We start from the raw sequence: 19,421 nt of genomic DNA, 5'->3' as shown, positions 1-19,421 counted from the left end.
ACTCCAACCCATGGAACCAAATATAGGTTGTCTGACATGCAGAGTCCTAATAAAACCTGCCCCTCTAATCAATTCTTGGAACTGGTTTTTAAAAGTAAGGCATGTGGTGGTCCATGGAAAGGAAGAGAGATGGAGAACATCAAGAGAAAAATAGCTCATAGGACAGGTTGTTTGCCCTAGATGCATGTATCTGCCCATGTATACATGTCATGAGTCAGGATATGTCGTGGTTATGTTTTTGGTTGTTTTAAGGGGAAGTGGAAATTCCCCACCTTCTACCTCCCTCCCCGGCCCCCCATAATATAATATTCTGGCTGAAGTAAGGAAGTGCAGAGCAATGGTGGGTTTCAAAAATTGTTTGAACCTACTCTGTGGGTGTGGCCTCCTTTGTGGGAGTGGCTTGCCGCCCATGTGACCGGATGGGAGTGGCTTGCCGCCCATGTGACCAGATATGAAGATGCCGACGACACTTGTCAGAACCATCTTAAATTACCTCACACACAGCACTGGGATGCATAAGAATATGATGTAAACTTGTTTTTTAAAAGGCATCTTTGGTTTGCGTTAAAACAACTTCAACGCACGCAACGTTCTGATTGCACCACAAACGCAGTAGTCATCCTTACCTTCCACAGAGGCACTGAGTTTTATAAATAGGAGCAGGATAGTGTAGAATAATCATATCCAAGGACCAGTGGTGGGTTTCAAACAATTTTGGAACCTCTTCTGTAGGTGGGGCCTGCTTTCCGGGTCCACTGGTGGAACCTCTTCTAACCCGTTCGGTAGATTTGACGAACCGGTTCTACCGAATAGGTGCAAACTGGTAGGAACCCACCTCTTGTGCAGAGGGAACCATTCATTGGCTTCTTTAGTCGCTAAAACGTTTTCCCCACTTCTGGAAGATTAAAGAAAATGGAGGGTCATTCTGCTATTTTTCCCCTTGGGGTATCGTAGGTAGAGAAGATTCTCAAAATACATTTCATTTATTATATTTATATGCCGCCCTTTTCCCCCGAAGGGGACTACAGCGAGGAGAAGCTACCTGGAAGGCATCCTCCTTGCTCAATAATCTAAGATTATTCCCACGATCATCTGCAAATCAAATGTGTGGTGTGTTTTTTTTTCTTCCATTATATACACAGTGATTTTAAACACCCTCCCCAACCCTCTTGGGCCTGCCTTCCGCAATCCAACTTACGGAAGGCTGCTTTATAGGGAAAGCTTACAGCAGGTTAGGCAGCAGCCCCCCAAATATTTTATAGCGAGAGTTCATCCTGCCGGCATTTTGGAAAAATTAAGCGGTCTTCCTAAGAATTGCTCAACGCAAGGGGTGGGCTGTTGGGAGTTCGCAGGGGTTCGGGAGAACCTCTAGCTAAGATTCTATGCGGTTTGAAGAACCCCCAAATCCCATTCCTGGATCGCCCACCCCTCCCAGGAGTCCCCACGCAGTCCGTTTTGGATGCAGGGAAGTGCAGGTCGCACAAGGAGACTTGGGAAGAGCAAAAAGTAGGCCTACCGGAAGTTTAGGAAGGCCGGAAACAGGTCTCCGGAGCCTGGGGAGGCCATTTTCGCCCTCTCGGAGGCTCGAGGAGAGTCTCCAGGGCCCAGGGAGGGCAAAAACGCCCCCCTCCCCCTGCTGTGGTGCAGGAGGTCGACTAGTCCACACCCACTATGACCACACACACCCAGCAACCGGGCAGAGAACCCCTTGCTAAAAGTTGCGCCAGCCCCTTTTCCCTCAGTCACTCCACACCTGGTGGTCAACATGACAGAAATGGTTCATACAAGTATATCAAGCTCTAGCATTTTGCCTACATGGTTTGCCTCGTTTCCCCCCCAATGCTATTCTGAGTCCAAATAAGTGCACGAATGAATACTCATCCCCTTCTCTCTCTCTCTCTCTCTCTCTTTTTTGTTTTGTTACTCCTCTCCAGAAGCTCCTTGGGGATCCCCTCTTTGTTCCATGACATCAGTGCAAAATGATTCCGCCTTACTTTTCACCTGCTCCTGGACCGGAGGGTCGCCTGCTCCTATTCTCACTTTCCAGGGACTCCCTGTGAGCAAGACGGAAATCGGTGCCTCTAAATTGCAGAGCTTGCTGGTCCCCCCTTTCCCTGCTGGGATCAGTGGCACCAAAGTTACTTGTTTGGGTCGCCATATAACTGGGCAAGCCAACTGCACCTTGCTTCCAGGTGAGCTGAAGAAAACAGCTGATCTGATGTGTCCTGTCTAAAAAGGGCAGGTGAGGGGATTGGGATGATGGGTTAGCAAAGGTGCTTAATTAATGATTATTTCACCCAGTTGAACCTCACCAATGTGAGGTTGGATACGAACCCTCCTAATCCTTTCATAAGGGCCTGAAGACCTGATTCTGCCAGCTGGCCAGGCCCCAATGGGGGAACAATACAGTGGAGATGGTTGATCAAATTACGACAGATGCCACCTTCCCCCATTCCACCCCTGGCCTCCTCACATGTCCTTTAATTTTAATTTTTAATCCTTGGTTTTAATTTAGCACTAGCACCTAGACTTACATACCGCTTTACGGTGCTTTTACAGCCCTCTCTAAGCAGTTTATAGAGTCAGCATATTGTCCCCAACAATCTGGGTCCTCATTTTAGCCCCCTTGGAAGGATGGAAGGCTGAGTCGACCTGGAACCTGGTGAGATTTGAACTGCCGAACTGCAGCTAACAGTCAGCTGAAGTAGCCAACAGTACTGCACTCTAACCACTGCGCCACCTTGGCTCTTTATTTCTTCAAGTTTTAATGTATTTTTTTATGATTGTAAAGCCACCCACAATCTTATCACATAAGGTAAGATGGACAGCCAACATAGCAACAGCAATAGCACTTAGACTTGTGTACCGCTTTACAGTGCCTTACAGCCCTCTCTAAGCGGTTTACAGAGTCAGCCTATTGCCCCCAACAATCTGGCTCCTCATTTTTACCCACCTCGGAAGGATGGAAGGCTGAGTTAACTTTGAGCTGGTTAGGATCGAACTGCTGGCAGTCAGCAGAATTAGCCTGCAAAACTGCATTCTAATCACTGAGCCACCATGGATGGATGGATGGGGATAGATAGATAGATAGATAGATAGATAGATAGATAGATAGATAGATAGATAGATAGATAGATAGATAGATAGATAGATATAGATGATAGATAGAAAGAAAGATAGATAGATAGATGATAGATAGATAGATAGATAGATAGATAGATAGATAGATAGATAGATAGATAGATAGATAGATAGATGATAGATAGATAGATAGATATAGAGATAGATAGAGATAGATGATAGATGATAGATAGATAGATAGATAGATAGATAGATAGATAGATAGATAGATAGATAGATAGATGATAGATAGATAGATAGACAGTCAGACAGACAGACAGACAGACAGAAAGACAGAAAGAAAGAAAGAAAGAAAGAAAGAAAGAAAGAAACAGGGAGGTAAATAAATAAAAAATAAGTGAGCCCCTGATCTGAGGAAAATGGAGGTTATTATGAAGTTATGAAATAATTAGTTCTTCATCCTGATTTAATTCAAAAAGTTGCAGTTCTGAAGATCAGTGGGACTAATTCCCTTATTTGTTGGCCTGGAAAACCTTGGAAGAAAATAAAAACAAAAGAGGCAAGGGCAATCGTAAAATAGAAAAATCCTTGAAATGAACCATTCCATAGAACAAAACAAGCATTCCATTCAGTGGTGGGATTCAAAATTGTTCACTACTGGTTCTGTGGGTGTCGCTTGGTGGGCGTGGCATGGCTTGGTGGGCGTGGCAGGAGAAGGATACTGTAAAATCTCCATTCCCTCCCTATCAGCTGGGACTCGGGTGGCAGAGAATAGATGAGGGCGGGGCCAGCCAGAGGTAGTATTTACTGGTTCCCCGAACTACTCAAAATTTCCCCTAAGAGTTCTCCAGAACTGGTCAGAACCTGCTGAATACCAACTCTGATCCCATTCCTGGTCTTCAGATCTGAGCTGGCCTGCTAGGTGCTGATGCTCTGTTTAACTCACAGCGGTCCCAATTCTGACTTTGTTTCTCATCTGTGTCTTCCTCTTCCCCTTCTCCAGAAGCCCCCTCAGGGGTTACATTGTCATTCCAGGCATCCAGTGACCCCAGAGGACTGGTGACTATGCAGCTGCGTTGCCAAGGCACCTTCAATCCTGTGGAAATTGAATGGTTTAAAGATAAGCAGTCCCTGATTCCTGCCGGAAGCCATTACCAGCTCAGTCCTGATAAAATGCATCTCACCATCTGGAATTTCACTGCTCCCCAGGATCTGGGAGATTACAGCACCATCTGCTCCAATCCACTGGGATCACGGGGATCTAACCTCACTATTATTGGTGAGCTATCCCCATGCAAGGAGAGACAATGCTAGACAAGTTATATTAGAACAGGTTGTGTTTGAATTTCTGTTTCCAAGCGAAGGCAGTTGTTAAGCGAATCGCATCAGATTTTGCAACCATTGTGGGGTTTTTTTTTGCCTCAGTTGTTAAGCAAATCACTTCTGTTGTTAAGGGACTCATTCAGACATCTCCCATTAAGATTGTATTTGTCAGAAGATGGCTGGGAAAGTTACAAACAGTGATTGCACGACCCCAGGGAATGCTGAAACTGTCATAAGTACACCCAGTTGCCAATTTTGATCACGTGACCAGGGGGTTGCTATGATAGTCATAAGCGCGAGGAGCAGTCATCACTTTTTTCCAGTGATGTTGTAACTTTGAACGGTTGCTAAATTAAGTTTACTTGCACTTATTCGGAACATCAGTTTAGTTGATGTCAAACTGTAGGTCCTCTCTTTCTCATCAAATATCTGGTTCTTGGATAAGACCACAGTCTTAAACTCTCTGCTCTCTACTGTAAACCAGATTAACCCTGTAAACAGGATTACAGGCTGGGGTGGGTTCCTGCCAGTTCTAACCTCTTCTTTAGAAGAGGTTCCACAAATCTACAGTGCCGTTTAGAACCAGTTCCAGTTCCCTCCCCCCACTCGTCCGGACATCATCAAGATGAAGAGCGAGAGGAGGAATTCTGGGAGTTGAAGTCCACAGGTCTTAAAGCTGTCGAGTGTGAACACCCCTGGGGTTTTATTTTTCTAAAGGGTTAGGGGTGCAAGGGTCTTGTAACTTGACAGCTTTAAGACTTGCGTGCTTCAAATGCCAGAGTTTCTAAGACAACATTTTGGTTGCTAAGCAAGAGCGTTGTTAAGTGAGTTTCACCACATTTTACAAGTTGGCCACGCCCACCCAGTCACATGGCTGGCAAGCCACTTCCACCTGGTCACATGGCTGGCAAGCCACTCCCACTCGGTCACATGACTGCCAAGCCACTCCCACAAAGGCCACACCTACAGAAGAGGTTCTAAAAATTTTTGAAACCCACGACTGATTACGGGGTAGGAAGGGGTACTTTTAAAAAAAGAAAAGCCATAGCCATAATGTTTAATTCTTGAGACACGTCTAAAATTAGAAGGTGTATCTGTGTGTAATGAGAGAGAGTACGAATTAAGAAATAAGGTTGCCAATTAGGAGTCTTCTTCAGTCTTCTCGTTGTTGGGAAGCTCAGCACGGAGCAGAAGGAGGGTGTCCTCACAATTCACTTGCAAACTGAGCAGAGCTGAGAACTAGAGATAGGTGTAAACTTATCTAATGAGAACTTGAGCTTGGATCTCTCTGATTCCAACACATTCACTAGTATGTTATTAATTAATACGTTTATAAACTGTCACACTGGATGTCAGTCCTTCCCAGGTAAACCAGGCAGGAAATGTAAGTTAATTCTATTTTACTATAAAGCTGCATTAACAGAATCTTGCAATTCTGAAAGTACAGTTCTCCCAACATCACCCTTGCAGTCCAGTAATTTAAGGGGTGTGTGTGTGTCCTTCCTAAGCTCTTGCTCCTTCCGCTATGCAGCTGTGGGCTGTGCTGCTTCTTATCCAACTGTTCCAGGTGTCAGCAACCTGTGGCTCTGAGCCACATGTGGCTCTTTCGTTCCTCTGCTGCAGCTCCCTGTCGCTGGTCAGTTCCACAGTTGATAGGGCTTTCGGTTAGGACAGGTAGAGGAAAAAGGACGCCGCGCTAGGAGGAGACTCTATGGTGGGGGAACCAGACTTTCGGTCGGCTTCAGAATTGAATGGGGGGCTTCCGGTTAGGACCTTGTGGCTCTTTAAGGTTGCTGACCCTTGGACTGTTCCCTTGGCAAAATTTCTTCTTCCTTCTCCCAAGGTCATTCCCGCGTGCCATTACATCATGCTCTCGCCATGCGTTTGTAAGCCATCACACCATAGGTTTTAACTTGGGGAGGGTCTGATTGCTTGCATTTCATATCTATGTAAAAACAAACAAATGGGGAGTTTGCTTCTCTTGGCAGGCCCCTCGATCTCTGACTGGACTTTGTCAAGTGGACCCCATCCAGGCACTGCCACTCTGACTTGGACGGTCCCGAATGGGTCAGTGGTGACCAGTTTTGTGATTCAGATGCGAGGTCCGAAACAACACCGTTCTGCTGAGGAATGGAGTACAGTGGAAGTACTAGGAGCTGCCAACCGCTCCACAACTGTTGTAGGACTGCAGCCCCAAACAACTTATGCTTTCCGGATAGTGCCTCATCTGGGATCCCAAGCTGGGAACGCCACTCAGATTCACACCCTCCACCCAGGTAGGTGCTCAGATTTAGTAGCCGCAGGGTTTGCAGGTGGTTTCGGGAATATATTACCAAACCACAATATGAAGATACTATCCTATCTTCACACATGCAAACCAACAACAATGACTTGGATTAACAAAAACAAAAGAATCTGTTGGAAGCTCTTATGCCTTAAAACTTCAAAAGCTGATAATATTTAAGAAGAACAACTTGTCTTTTGGGGAGAGACTGTCAGGGTTCCAAGGATGATCCCAGGTTGTATGTATGTATGTATGTATGTATGTATGTATGTATGTATGTATGTATGTATCTCTCTCTCTCTCTATCTATCTATCTATCTATCTATCTATCTATCTATCTATCTATCTATCTATCTATATCTATATCTTTATATCTATATCTATATCTATCGTTATCTCTATCTATCTGTCTCTATCTATCTATCTATCTATCATCTATCTCTATCTCTTTCTCTCTCCCTCTCCCCCTCTCTCTCTGTATGTACACACACACACACACACACACACACACACACACACACACACACACACACACACACACACACACACACACATATATATATATATATATATATATATATATATATATATATATATATATATATATATAGTTGTATTTGTGCTGATAAATAAATAAAGGGAGACTAGTATAGATCTATTTCAAGCTATTTAGCTCTCATCAGCTAGCCATACCCTTACTGGGATTTGAACCTGGGCTATATTACATACTAGGCAGACATCTTAGCTATTAGGCCACAGGCTCTTATCCATTATCAGCGAAGCCAGGGTGAAAGGTATCTATTAGATTTTTACAACCCCCGGTATGCCCAAATATGGGAGGAAGATCATTATTTCCATTCTCTGTCCTTCGGCTCGTCACAAGAGACCATCCAGACAGAACCCAATATTTTTTTACTGTTGCCTTTTTGTTACATTTGTTATATTTGTGCTGATAAATAAATAAAGGGAGACTAGTATAGATCTATTTCAAGCTATTTAGCTCTCATCAGCTAGCCATACCCTTGCTGGTTCGATACCTTTCACCCTGGCTTCGCTGATAATGGATAAGAGCCTGTGGCCTAATGGCTAAGATGTCTGCCTAGTAGGTAATATAGCCCAGGTTCAAATCCCAGTAAGGGTATGGCTAGCTGATGAGAGCTAAATAGCTTGAAATAGATCTATACTAGTCTCCCTTTATTTATTTATCAGCACAAATACAACATTATAATGTATAATAAGATATATTTCTCAATGTGATGTGATGTGATATAATGTATAATAAGATATATTTCTCAATGTGATGACATCACTGAGAGCAATGGCAATTTCAGTTTTGTGGTCACATTAGTAAACTCAGCAAACTCTGATAAGTATTGAACAAATCCGCAGCTTTGATTCATTATGATGTTGTTAAAATCCAATAAAGCCAATTCAGTATAAGGACAATGCTTGCTGTGTACTTTAAACTCTTTTACAGTAATCATCAAATTACGATTGAAGGAGCTCTGTATTTCTCCATGCTGCCAAAAAATCTTTAGGAAAAAATAACTTACCGGGATTCTGACCTCTTATGAAACTAGCTATAGATTTAAAAGCTCAGAATCTAACTTCACTTTTAGCATGAAATTTGGGGATAGAACAATGTCCCAAGTCATCTGATAAAAAGAAGCAAATAGTGGAACAAACCTCCTGTCTTAAACCACCCACCCAAATCTGGCTATTTCTACTTTTAACAGATTGCAGAGTGTTTGGAAAATCTAGCACAGTGTTTCTTTAATCTGCGTAATTTTAAGACATGTGGACTTCAACTCCCAGAATTCCCCAGCCAACATGCTGAGCAGGGAATTCTGGGTGTTGAAGACCAGACAGCTTAAAATTGCTGAGATTGAGTATGTATCCTAAACACTGATTTAGGATTTTGAGGAAGCATTACATGGACGGATCGCTGGATCTGAAATATTTCTGAGTCGACTGATTCTTGGAACGGTGGCTCTAACTAGTTCCACATTGGAGTTCAAAATTTAAAAAGGAAGCATGAATTGAGTTGGATTCAATCTTGCACGATGAATATGAAATTTAGAAGCTCTTACCAAATAACAAAGCTTAGAACTCCGCATGAGCTCAAATCTGGGTCCTCTCGCTTCCTCTACTTTTCAGATTCATACCTGAGTGGCGGGGCCATTGCTGGGATTGTGATTGGCTGCATTTTTGGGATGCTCCTGATCGTTGCGCTCCTCTTCTTGGTGATCTGGCTGGTCTGCTTTCGGAGAGGTGAGTGGGGCAGGAGGAGGCCAGTCAGAAATAAAGTTGAATTCACTGATAATCTGAGCTCAATCAGTCAGGAAACCATTGGCCATTTATCGTCTCTTCTATGTCAGGGGTGTCAAACTCGATTTTATTGAGAGCCACATCACGGTTGCGTTTGACCTTGGGGGTGGAGTAACAAGGGGGCATGGCTGGGGTGGTGTGCCAGGGGGTGGAATAGCAAGGGAGCATGGCCGGGGTGGGTGTGTCCAGGGTGGGCGTGGCCACCTTGACATCACTCTGTGCTGCTGTGTTGCAATATTTTCAGGGGGAGGCTTATTTTTGGGGAAGGGCTTATTTTAGTGCATATGCTCAAAAGCCCGATTGGGCTTATTATCCGGGGAGGTCTTATTTTCAGGGAAACAGGGTAAGTCAAGCGTTCTAATTCCCAGTGCCCAAAATACTGAGAATGTTGAATGAGGAAACAACTTGTTCTCACGGCCAAGTCAAAGCGATGTTTTGTCTGCCTTTACCCCTTGCAGCAAAGAAGAAAGCTCCACCCACGCCACCAGAGAACCAGCACCACTATCTGTCACGCCAGGTGAGCCCAAAAGCGATGGGAGCATAATGAGAGACTGGGAGCAATCTGATAAAAACGGCAGATTGTTGCTCTGTGAAACTCACTGGGAAATGCCCATTTATAACGGCTCAGTCTTCTCGGCAGAAAGGGGTTGTCGATCAAAGCAGTCAAGTAGAATTGACTCTCTAAGCACAGAGATTGTAGGGAATGTTTGTTTGCCCGGGAAAGAAAGGGGAAAGAACTTCTTGTGCAGGTAGTCCTCGAATTACGTCTGTAGTAGAGACTTCCGGTGGCACCGTAGGCGTTGAAGGACGCTCCTGTGGGAACGCCAGCCCCGTGATTGCGTCTAAGCTGCTAGAACAGCGTAAATCAGCTGTCTAGCAGCTTGAAAACTCTCCCCTCGGGAAAAGAGTGGGAGGTGAGCAGCCGGGCAAGGGTAGAGCTCCCCTAGACCCCCAGGAGCAATTCTGGGGCTCGAAGGGTGAGAGCCCCCCAGCAGCCCGACAGAGCTCCGCATCCGGGACGCTTCTGCTGTAGCAGAACAAAACGTCGCGACCATCCCTGCAATCAAGGTTTTAATTTACACTTGAATAAGAAGCAGGCAGAGCAAAGACAGGAGTGATTATAATTGTGAATTACGTCTGTAGTTGAGCCACAGTTTCAGTTGTTGTGACAGTCATGAACTGGCTCATCCTGTGACCAACTTAATCATATTACCCCCCCCCCCTTTTTTTGCCACGGTTATTAAGGGATAGGATAGAATAACAGAGTTGAAAGTCCAACCCCCTGCTTAGGCAGGAAACCCTACACCATTCGGCCTCCTCCGAATTCCATCTTCCACCCAGTGCAGTCTGGCAACTACCCAGAGGAGAGCCTTCTCGGTGGCTGCTCCGACCCTTTGGAACGAACTCCCCATGGCGATTCGGACCCCCACCACCCTCCAGTCCTTCCGCGCCGCTTTAAAGATCTGGCTGTCCCGGCTGGCCTGGGGTTAAGACTCTAACCCCACCCGAATTGTGTGACTGTTGTGCTCTCTTTTTAACATGTTGTATTGTCTACTGTTTGTCTTCCCCACCCTTTTGAATTGTGAGCCGCCCTGAGTCCCCCCAGGGAAAAGGGCGGCATACAAATAAAGGAAAATCAAATCAAATCAAATTTCAGACAAATGGTTGTCCAATCTCTTCTTTAAAACCTCCAGTGTTGAAGCCCCCACAACCTCTGGGGACAAGTTGTTCCACTGATAAACATTCTCACTCTCAGGAAATTTCTCCTTAGTTCTAGTTCTAGTTCTGCTTCTCTCTTTGATTAGTTTCCACCCATTGCAAGTCAATCCAACCTTCTAGGTGCAGAGTGACTTGGGTACATTGATATTAAAAGTCTCTTGATGCCTGTCCCCGTGTTTTTTTTTCAACCTGGCTTTAGTTCCCAAATGGGAGGAAAGTTGAGCCAAGAGACTCTTGGGATAATCCTCGATGGTCATCAGGAGAGTCAGACATCTATGCCATCACCTATGAGGAACATCTACACAGATATCTCAGCACAACCATCTTGGTAGGTCCTATAATAAATATCTTGCTATGGATAATAGCTACTGCATTTCCCCGAAAATACGACCTACTCAGAAAGTAAGTCCTAGCTTGATTTTTACCCATGCACCCAACATAAGCCCTACCCCCCCAAAAGAAGCCCTAATTAAGACCCCACCCACCCCAGAGCAGTGGTGAAATCTAAATTTTCGGCCACCGGTTCTGTGAGTGTGGCTTGGTGTGTGGGGGGGTTCTGTGGGTGTGGCTTGGTGTGGGGGGGGGTTCTGTGGGTGTGGCTTGGTGTGGGCGGGTCATGTGATTGGTTGGGCATGGCCAACTTTTTTTTCACATTTTAAAGTATTTTTTTCCCCGCCGGTTCGGGTGAATAGGCAGGAAAAAAAATGCTTTAAAAAGTGGAAGAAAAGCTTCCGTTGATCGCGTGGATCAGCTGTGAGCCACACGATCATCGGAAGCTTTTTTTTTTTACTACCAGTTCGCAGAACTAGGGACAATTGTTTCTACCGGTTCCGCCGAACCAGGCTAAACCGGGAGGATTTCACCCCTGCTCCAGGGTGCATGGGTAAAAATTAAGCTAGTGTGAGGATGGGGAGTATGGAGCTACTTACTTTCGGATAGTTGCAGCCAGGCCCTGCACACCTTGGCCCATTTCTTCTGCCGGCAAGGCTTTCCCAAAAGCCTCTGTAGCCAATAAGAGCTCTCCGGATCAATCCAGAGCTCTGTTATCGGCTGCAGAGGCCTTCAGGAAAGTCTTGCTGGCTGCAGAAGAAATGAGCCAAGGTGTGCGAGGTGAGGCTGCAATTATCCAAAGCCGAAGAAGTTCCCGAAAGCCTCTTACAGCGAAAAGGAAGCCGGGAGAGACTCACGCAAGTGAGGTGAGTCAGTGGACAACAACCCTCCCCGAAAATAAGACCTGGTGCCTTTTTTGGTGGCAGAAAAAAAAGAGGGTCTTATTTTCGGAGAAACACAGTAGATGTGGTTGCAAGAAGATCATTTCCTATTCAGAGTCTCTGGTGTCCTGCCAGGCTCTCTGACCAACATAGACTTTAATGGGGAATTTCCCTTCCATTTTATTCTCCAAATACTATTCCCCTATTTCTCATTTATTCTGTAGGCAAATTAATTTCAAACACTCTCCTAAACGGAGAAACCAAGCGCTGCATACCAAGGGTTGGTATAACAATATCTTCTGATTTTTTTTTCCCTGGGAGATAGATTTTGATATCATGCCTGGTAAAGAGGACGGGGTTTTTGCACAGTAGTGAAATTCATTTTTTTTTAAAATTACTGGGCCTGGCTTGGTGGGCGTGGCAGGAAAAGGATACTGCAAAATCCCCATTCCCTCCCCACTCTGGAGCCAGCCAGAGGTGATATTTACCAGTTCTCTGAACTACACAAATTTTCCGCTACCGGGTCTCCATAACTGGTCAGAACCTTCTGAATTTCACCCCTGCTTTTGCAGTGCCCCACTATTGCCTTAAATGGATTGCTGTTGGAGCTGATGTAGTTTCAAATGCGATGGGTCCTTTGTGCTGCTTTACCCTTCCATCATTACTCACACACTACCTCTTTTCCTTTCTTTCTTTCTTTCTTTCTTTCTTTCTTTCTTTCTTTCTTTCTTTCTTTCTTTCTTTCTTTCTTTCTTTTCTGTTCTCTCTTTCCCCCATGCCACCTCTGAACAACAAGCCTGCCTTTTAACTTCAACTGGTTTTGCCTTGGTTCACTGAGCCAATTACAAAATCTGAGGGCCTGGCATGACTCCGCTAAGGATTTTAAAAAAACCTTTCTGAGAAATATTGCAACTTTTACAAAAAACAATTTCAGCTCCCCATAAAATTACTCTTTTTTTTTTCCTGAGTAAAACGGACCTTGCCTCTAAGCTTGTATCAATACTTGGGTGCTCTCGGGTTTTGGTTGGTAATCACACAGTGGTCCCCTCTCCACAGAGATAGCCTTCCTCCACCTCTTTTCCCGAATGAAGTCCAAATTGTTGAGAGAAGAAGTCTGGTTTCTGTCTCCATTCCAAACAGTTTTCTAATGACACTGTTGTTTCTCTTTTCCCCGGTTCTAAGCAGCCTATCGGTATCAGGGAAGGCACTTCCTCTACTCCAACTGGGCGACCTGGCGCCAGGACTGTGCGGAATGCTACTCAAGTCTGAAATGGTGAAGAACACACCTGTTTTGACCGAGGCTTCCCAAGAGCATGAAGGAAACTCCTTGTCCCCACAAAAAACCCTTTTATTCATTGACTGTGAATTCTGCTTGTTCACATCCAGCAAAGTCTTTCAAGGGAGGATTTACAGTCACAGACCTTATCTGGCTTGGAGAGCTGCCAGGCCGATATCTGCAAAACTTGGCCAGGAGTCTCAGAGAGTCGCGAACCAATGAAGAGAACTAATTGTCTCCTGCAAACTCCATTCCCCCTTCGCTCCTCTTTTATTTCCTCTGTGAGAGGCCATTCATCATCCACTTGTGGCCTTACTCCCAAGTCTATCCCTGTTCTTTAACTGTTTCCTTCGTCTGGCAACTCTGCGCATGCGCACACTGGGAACGGGCTCCAGCTGTTCTTCTGCCTCACTGGTGTCTGACTCTGAAGGCAGCTGATAACTGGCATACAGCCCTGGCCCCCTCTCTGTCTCTGACACAGCCCCGATCAGAGCCTTCCCCAGACTCCAGGACTGGCCCGTGTTCCTCCCCAACCTCCTCACTGTCTGAATCTGCTGCCAGCTCTGATGGCTGCTGGAGGGCCACAACAACACCCAGCCTTAATCTGGGTGAAGGGACTTGTGAAGATGACACTCAGTTGGTTATGGAATGGAAGTTGAAATGGAGCTTGTGAAAAATCACACCCAGCCGTTTATAGCCATTAAAATGAAACTTGTGAAGATCACACCCAGGCGGTTATGGTCACTAAAATGGAATTTGTGAAGATGACACCCAACTGGTTATAGTCACTGAAATGGAACTTGTGTGAAGACGATACCCAGGCGGTTAGATAGTCATTGAAATGGGATGCTGAGATCCTGAAATGGATTTTGTGCCTTCTTCTCTCAGCTTCCTTAGAAACCGACAGATGGATCCCCTCAGTATGAGATGTGAACTTCAACACTCTTGGCTGGAAATCTCACGCGCCTAGGTAAGAACCAGCAACCTTAGTCCTCTAAGAAGCATCTGTTTTGCCTCCTCAAAATTTAGACAATTATGTTTGGGATACTGAGATTTCCGATTGGAGTTTTTGGAACAGAGCAGAGCACACTGCAACCTGATTGGCTGGCCTCCGGTAAGAGTTCTAGAGAGCTGCTGAATGGAGGGTATATTAGAATCCCTAAAGTTTGCTTTGCGGCCAAGGACAACAGACAATGCAAACGACACCGTAGATCTTACAGCCAGGGAAGTGCTTGGATACGGTGGCAGGTAGGGGAAGATACGGCTGCCGTTGGATTGAGATGTGCCTTATTTTTCCAAAGACCATTTTATCACATGGAAGCTGCTTATGTTCTGAGGCCACACACCTGCCAAATCGTTCCGTTATCAAAAGACACGGGCCTGGAGCCTGGCCCAGTTTCTGTCTTGGAACCCAGTCAAGATCCCCTTTGTGGATACCAGGGGAAAACGACGGTGCTTTTAAAGCAGGAAAAGATGTGTCTTTCTGGCTTTTTTAAAAAAATGTGAAGATTGAGCCCGTTCTTCAATTCTAAGATCGGTGGTTTTTCAACCTTGGTCAATTTAAGCGGTGTGGACTTCAACTTCCCAGGTCCACTCCGCTTAAAATGAGCAGGGTTGAGAAATACTGTTAAGATTACCAAATGGTCTGAGCTTTCCATGAATTCTTACAGCCCCACTCGACCTCTCCCCACCCCCCAACCCCGGCACTAAAGTGAGCCCGCCCCCTTCAAATCCTCAATATAAGGAGAAAAAAATCTGGGAGGGAGAGGTGGTGGTTGGAGTACGAAAGGGACAGACGGTGCAGTTGATTAACTCTTTCCAACCTAACACATTCTTTGCCCCAACCAGCCAGGAACTGGGGGAAAAATGCATAGTAGTGTTGGCCGGATTTAACAGACTTTCTGAACAGGTGAAGAGAGGGCGGTGCTTCCTGGTTTCGGCTGAGTTGGAGAAGGCAACACTGCCTCCTAGAGAGAGTAAGAGAAAAATTGCAACGCCCTCATCTGGGATAGGTTTCAACCACCTGGAATGGTTGAAAACAGACAAGCTGGTCTTGATGTAAGGTGAGCTAGTTGAACCTCTTGGAAAGGATTCTGGAATTCTTAGGCTTTGTGATTCAAGGAAGGACTCATTGAAGAAGAGCCACATGCTGGGAATGATGGAGGACAAAAGAAGAAGGGGACGACAGAGAATGAGGTGGCTGGATGGAGTCACCGAAGCAGTCGGCGTGAGCTTCAATGGACTCCAGAGGATGGGAGAGGACAGGAAGGTCAGGAGGAACATTGTCCATGGGGTCGTGATGGGTGGGACGAAACTTTGCAACTAACAACAAAATATCTCTGAGGGCTTTAGAATCTAGGACCACAAAATATGTTTTGTGCAGTATGTGATAGTGTGCGTAGAAATGAGAGTGCTCCATTTAATCCACTTGCAAGGCTCTTCTGTTTGTCTAATAACATTTTCCCTTGCAATGATAGAACCAGAGGAAGAAATCCTCAGGGTTGAGAAGAAGACCGAGAGGGATCCCATCCATGGTCATTCACGTTGGTTTTGTTCAATGAGGATGCAGGTCTCCTTTTCGTCATTAGCTTCAGCTTTTTTCTTTGTCAGCTAGAGGTAGTTCTCGACTTACGACCGCAATAGAGCCCCAAAATCTATGCGGTCAAGTGAAACATTGGTTAAGTGAATTTTGCCGACAAAATTTCACGACAATTTCTTGCTCCGGTTGTTAAGTGAATCGCTGCAGTGGATCAGTTAGATCACTTTTTTTTGGTGCTGTTGTAACTTCGGTCGCTGAACAAACTTGTAAGTTGAAGACTATCTGCAATCAGAAATTTCCAAAAATAAGAACCTCAATAGTTCTTTGAAGAAGGGGGAAAGACCCACAATGACGTATTGCATGAACTGTCTGAGAACGTGTTGGGTTACTGTTCTATAAAACTGACTCAAAATCCCCTTATAGCCAGCACAAAGGAGGCTGCCGTTGCAAGAAAATTAAAACTGTGTTAATATATAACACAGTTTTAATTTTCTTAGCAATACTACAGTTCCCTGGCGCCAGCATTAACGAGAGTACTTATTTGCTTCTGAAGAGCAATATGGAACACCTTTATTGAATTTCCCCCACAGTGGTGTAATTAAGGCGGAAGGAAGAGGACCCAACCTGGATAAAAGCAAAAAAAAAAAGCCAAAAACATTGGTACCAAAACTTTGTAAAGGTAAAGATTCCCCTCGCACAAGTTGTTCCTGACTCTAGGGGGCAGTGCTCATCTCCGTTTCAAAGCCAAAGAGCCAGCGCTGTCCGAAGACATCTCCGTGGTCATGTGGCTGGCATGACTAAATGCCAACGGCGCACGGAACGCTGTTACCTTCCCACCAAAGGTGGTTTCTATTTTTCTACTTGCATTTTTACCTGCTTTCGAACTGCTAGGTTGGCAGAAGCTGGGACGAGTAACGGGAGCTCACTCCGTTAGGCGGCGCTAGGGAGTTGAACCGCCGAACTGCCAACCTTTCTGATCGACAAGCTCAGCGTCTTAGCCACTGAACCACTGCGTCCCTTTTTAGTATGAGAGTTTTTAGGTAACACATTCAATGGAAATTCCCAGGCAAGTAGCTAAGGGGGGAAATCAGCTGGGGAGTGGGAGCAGAATCAGGATTGTGCCGGATGAGAAGCAAGAATGAAACGGATCTAATATGATCAAGATGCTGATTGGCGAAGCGGGATGTGAAAGTTTCAGCTGCTGCAGATTTCAAAATGGAAATGGTCTTGGGTCTTTTGGGGGTCCTACAGATGGACAGGGCCTATCGGAAGTACAGAAACTCAACTTGCAAACACAATTGTAACCAACATTTCCATTGCTAAGCAAGCCAGTTGTTAAGTGAAACATGCCCTGTTTAAAAACCTTTTTTCCCCACATTGTTAAGGAAATCACTACAGTTGTTAAGTGAATCACACAACATTTAGGTCTTTCCTCATTGATTTTGTTGGTTAGAAGGTCTGGGAAGGTCACTTTATAGCAATCACATGACCCCAGGAAGTTGCAAACCCGATAAATACCTACTGGTTGCCAGGTACTTCAATTCTGGGAGTTGTAGTGCCACACAGCTTCAAGTTGCAGACCCACACTGGGTCTGCAAAATAAAACAGCTCCCTGCAATGAAGGAAACGCGCCAAGTGCTACACACCCAGGAGAAAGAAGCCAATGGAAAGTTCACATCCGTCATTCAGTTTAACCATTTCGACTTTGGAAGCAAATCTCAAACACACGTATTTAAAGTCTAGCAGCATTATTGGGTGTAGAGAACAGTCCGTGGCTCTGGCTGTGTTATTTGTTGCATGGAAATTTCACCACGACAAAATGGCGGTTCATATCCATGGAGAAACGAGGTTCTTTAAGACGACAGTGTTGCAAATAGTATTACAAACTGAGCAGAACTCCGAACATTTGAATGAAGATGCAAACTAACGCTCAGCTAATTTTGACTTAAAGGTTCCAAGGAGATATTTTCATCTATTTTTTTTAAATCAAAGTATGTATTTTTTTTAGAAAGGTACTTATTGAATTTTGTATTGTGGGGGAAGGGGGGAATAAATATATATTTTAATATATTCATTTTTGTATGATTTAAAAAAAAATAGCAATAGCAGTTAGACTTATATATCGCTTCATAGGGCTTTCAGCCCTCTTTAAATGGTTTACAGAGTCAGCATATTGCCCCCACAGTCTGGGTCTTCATTTCAACCCACCTCGGAAGGATGGAAGGCTGAGTCAACCTTGAGCCGGTGAGATTAGAACCGCTGAACTGCAGATAACAGTCAGCTGAAGTGGCCTGCAGTGCTGCACCTTAACCACTGCGCCACCTCAGGCAGCTTAATGAGGAAGGGAGGCATGGCAGAAAGAATACATCGAATGAACAACGTGGCAAAGTGAGGTGGGAAACAGGTTACTGGCCAATGTTCTGACTGTGATGTCAAACGGGTCTAGGACAACTCGCTGTGGCCAACTTACCACGGCTCTCTTGCCACGGCCATCTTGATGTGTCCAACTCACCATGGCCATCTTTCCATGGCTAACTTTCCACGGCCATCTTGCTGCGGGCAACCCGGCGCATTCAACTTGCTGTGGGACAAATCGCTACGGTCAACTTGCGGTGGAACAATCCATGTGAGATAATTTCAAAGCTGTAAAGGTTATCCGCCATTGTTCCTTCTACATTATTTCCATTTGTGTGGATGGGATGAATGGAAATGATGTCAAAGAAACAGTGGCAGATAATATTGATCACGTTGAGTGGCTGAATCCCAGTTCGCACCTATCTAAGCTATTCCGAGAACTGGTTGTTTGAAGAAATCTCCTTTTGTTTCTTTCCACTTTACAGGGCTAATCCTGTAAGGAAGGCAGGAAGGAAACATTCTGGTGTTGTTTCTAGCCTAATCTTTATTGCCCTGCTTACAGAAACTGCCTCTCCGGTTAACCCTTATTACATTGTCACAGCTAAGGCGAAGCGCCCATCGACCTGAGTGACATTGAGTTGGCCACGCCCACCCAGTCACATGACCACTGATCCCTGCCTACCGAGCTGGTCATCAGGGCAGAGAACCGGTTGTTAAATTATTTGAATCCCACCACTGGTTATGCCGCATGGAATTATCTCATGGTGAGTTGTTCCGCAGTGAGTGGGCCACAGCAAGATGGCTGCAGTTAGTCGGCTGTTGTGAGATATAATATAATAACAGAGTTGGAAGGAATTCGGGGGTCTTCTAATCCAAGCCCCTGCTCAGGCAGCAAGCCCTGTACTGTTTCAGGCAAACGGTTGTCCGATCTCTTCTTAAAACTTCCAGTGTTGGAGCATTTACAATTCCTGGAGGCAAGTCGTTCCACTGATTCATTGTTCTCACTTAGGAAACTTCTCCTTAGTTCTAGGTTGCTTCTCTCCTTGATTAGTCTCCATCCGTTGCTATTACATACGCAACCTGAGCTTTTCCTCTTTCCTGCCTTTATGGTATCCATTCTATTTATCTTTCTGCCCATATACACACAGCACAACTGATAGGCCGCAGTGGGTGTACCAGACCGACCAAAACAATGGCACGAGGCTGTGAGCCCAATTGCTGGCGCACGATGCTCTCTCCTCATGAGATAGCGTCCTATTGTTTGGTCCTGCCCCACCTCCAAAAGATGAGCTTTTTGGTATTTAG

At 45.1% G+C, this 19,421-nt stretch overlaps 1 protein-coding gene across 2 annotated transcripts in view; it reads left to right on the top strand.

Annotated features, from left to right (window-relative positions):
- The window catches only part of VSIG10L (V-set and immunoglobulin domain containing 10 like), a 28,096-nt gene extending 14,644 nt beyond the window's left edge, over window positions 1–13,452 (top strand). The window contains exons 5-11 of one of the 2 annotated variants that reach the window (XM_087727279.1): window positions 1,935–2,192; window positions 4,085–4,360; window positions 6,393–6,680; window positions 8,846–8,959; window positions 9,475–9,533; window positions 10,935–11,063; window positions 13,129–13,452. In XM_087727279.1, the coding sequence (XP_087583405.1) occupies window positions 1,935–2,192; window positions 4,085–4,360; window positions 6,393–6,680; window positions 8,846–8,959; window positions 9,475–9,533; window positions 10,935–11,063; window positions 13,129–13,215 (1,211 nt within the window). In that variant the 3' untranslated portion in view covers window positions 13,216–13,452. The remainder of the gene's footprint in view (window positions 1–1,934; window positions 2,193–4,084; window positions 4,361–6,392; window positions 6,681–8,845; window positions 8,960–9,474; window positions 9,534–10,934; window positions 11,064–13,128) is intronic. The other variant, XM_087727280.1, reaches the window with a different exon arrangement.
- Window positions 13,453–19,421: the final 5,969 nt, after the last annotated feature.

The sequence above is a fragment of the Thamnophis sirtalis genome, unplaced genomic scaffold (assembly GCF_051295495.1).
Source record: "Thamnophis sirtalis isolate CommonGarterSnake01/CBP01778 unplaced genomic scaffold, rThaSir2_p1.2 scaffold_13, whole genome shotgun sequence".
Classification (NCBI taxonomy): domain Eukaryota; kingdom Metazoa; phylum Chordata; class Lepidosauria; order Squamata; family Natricidae; genus Thamnophis; species Thamnophis sirtalis.
Note: the sequence above shows the minus strand (reverse complement) of the source record. Positions and strands in the feature narration are given on the sequence as shown.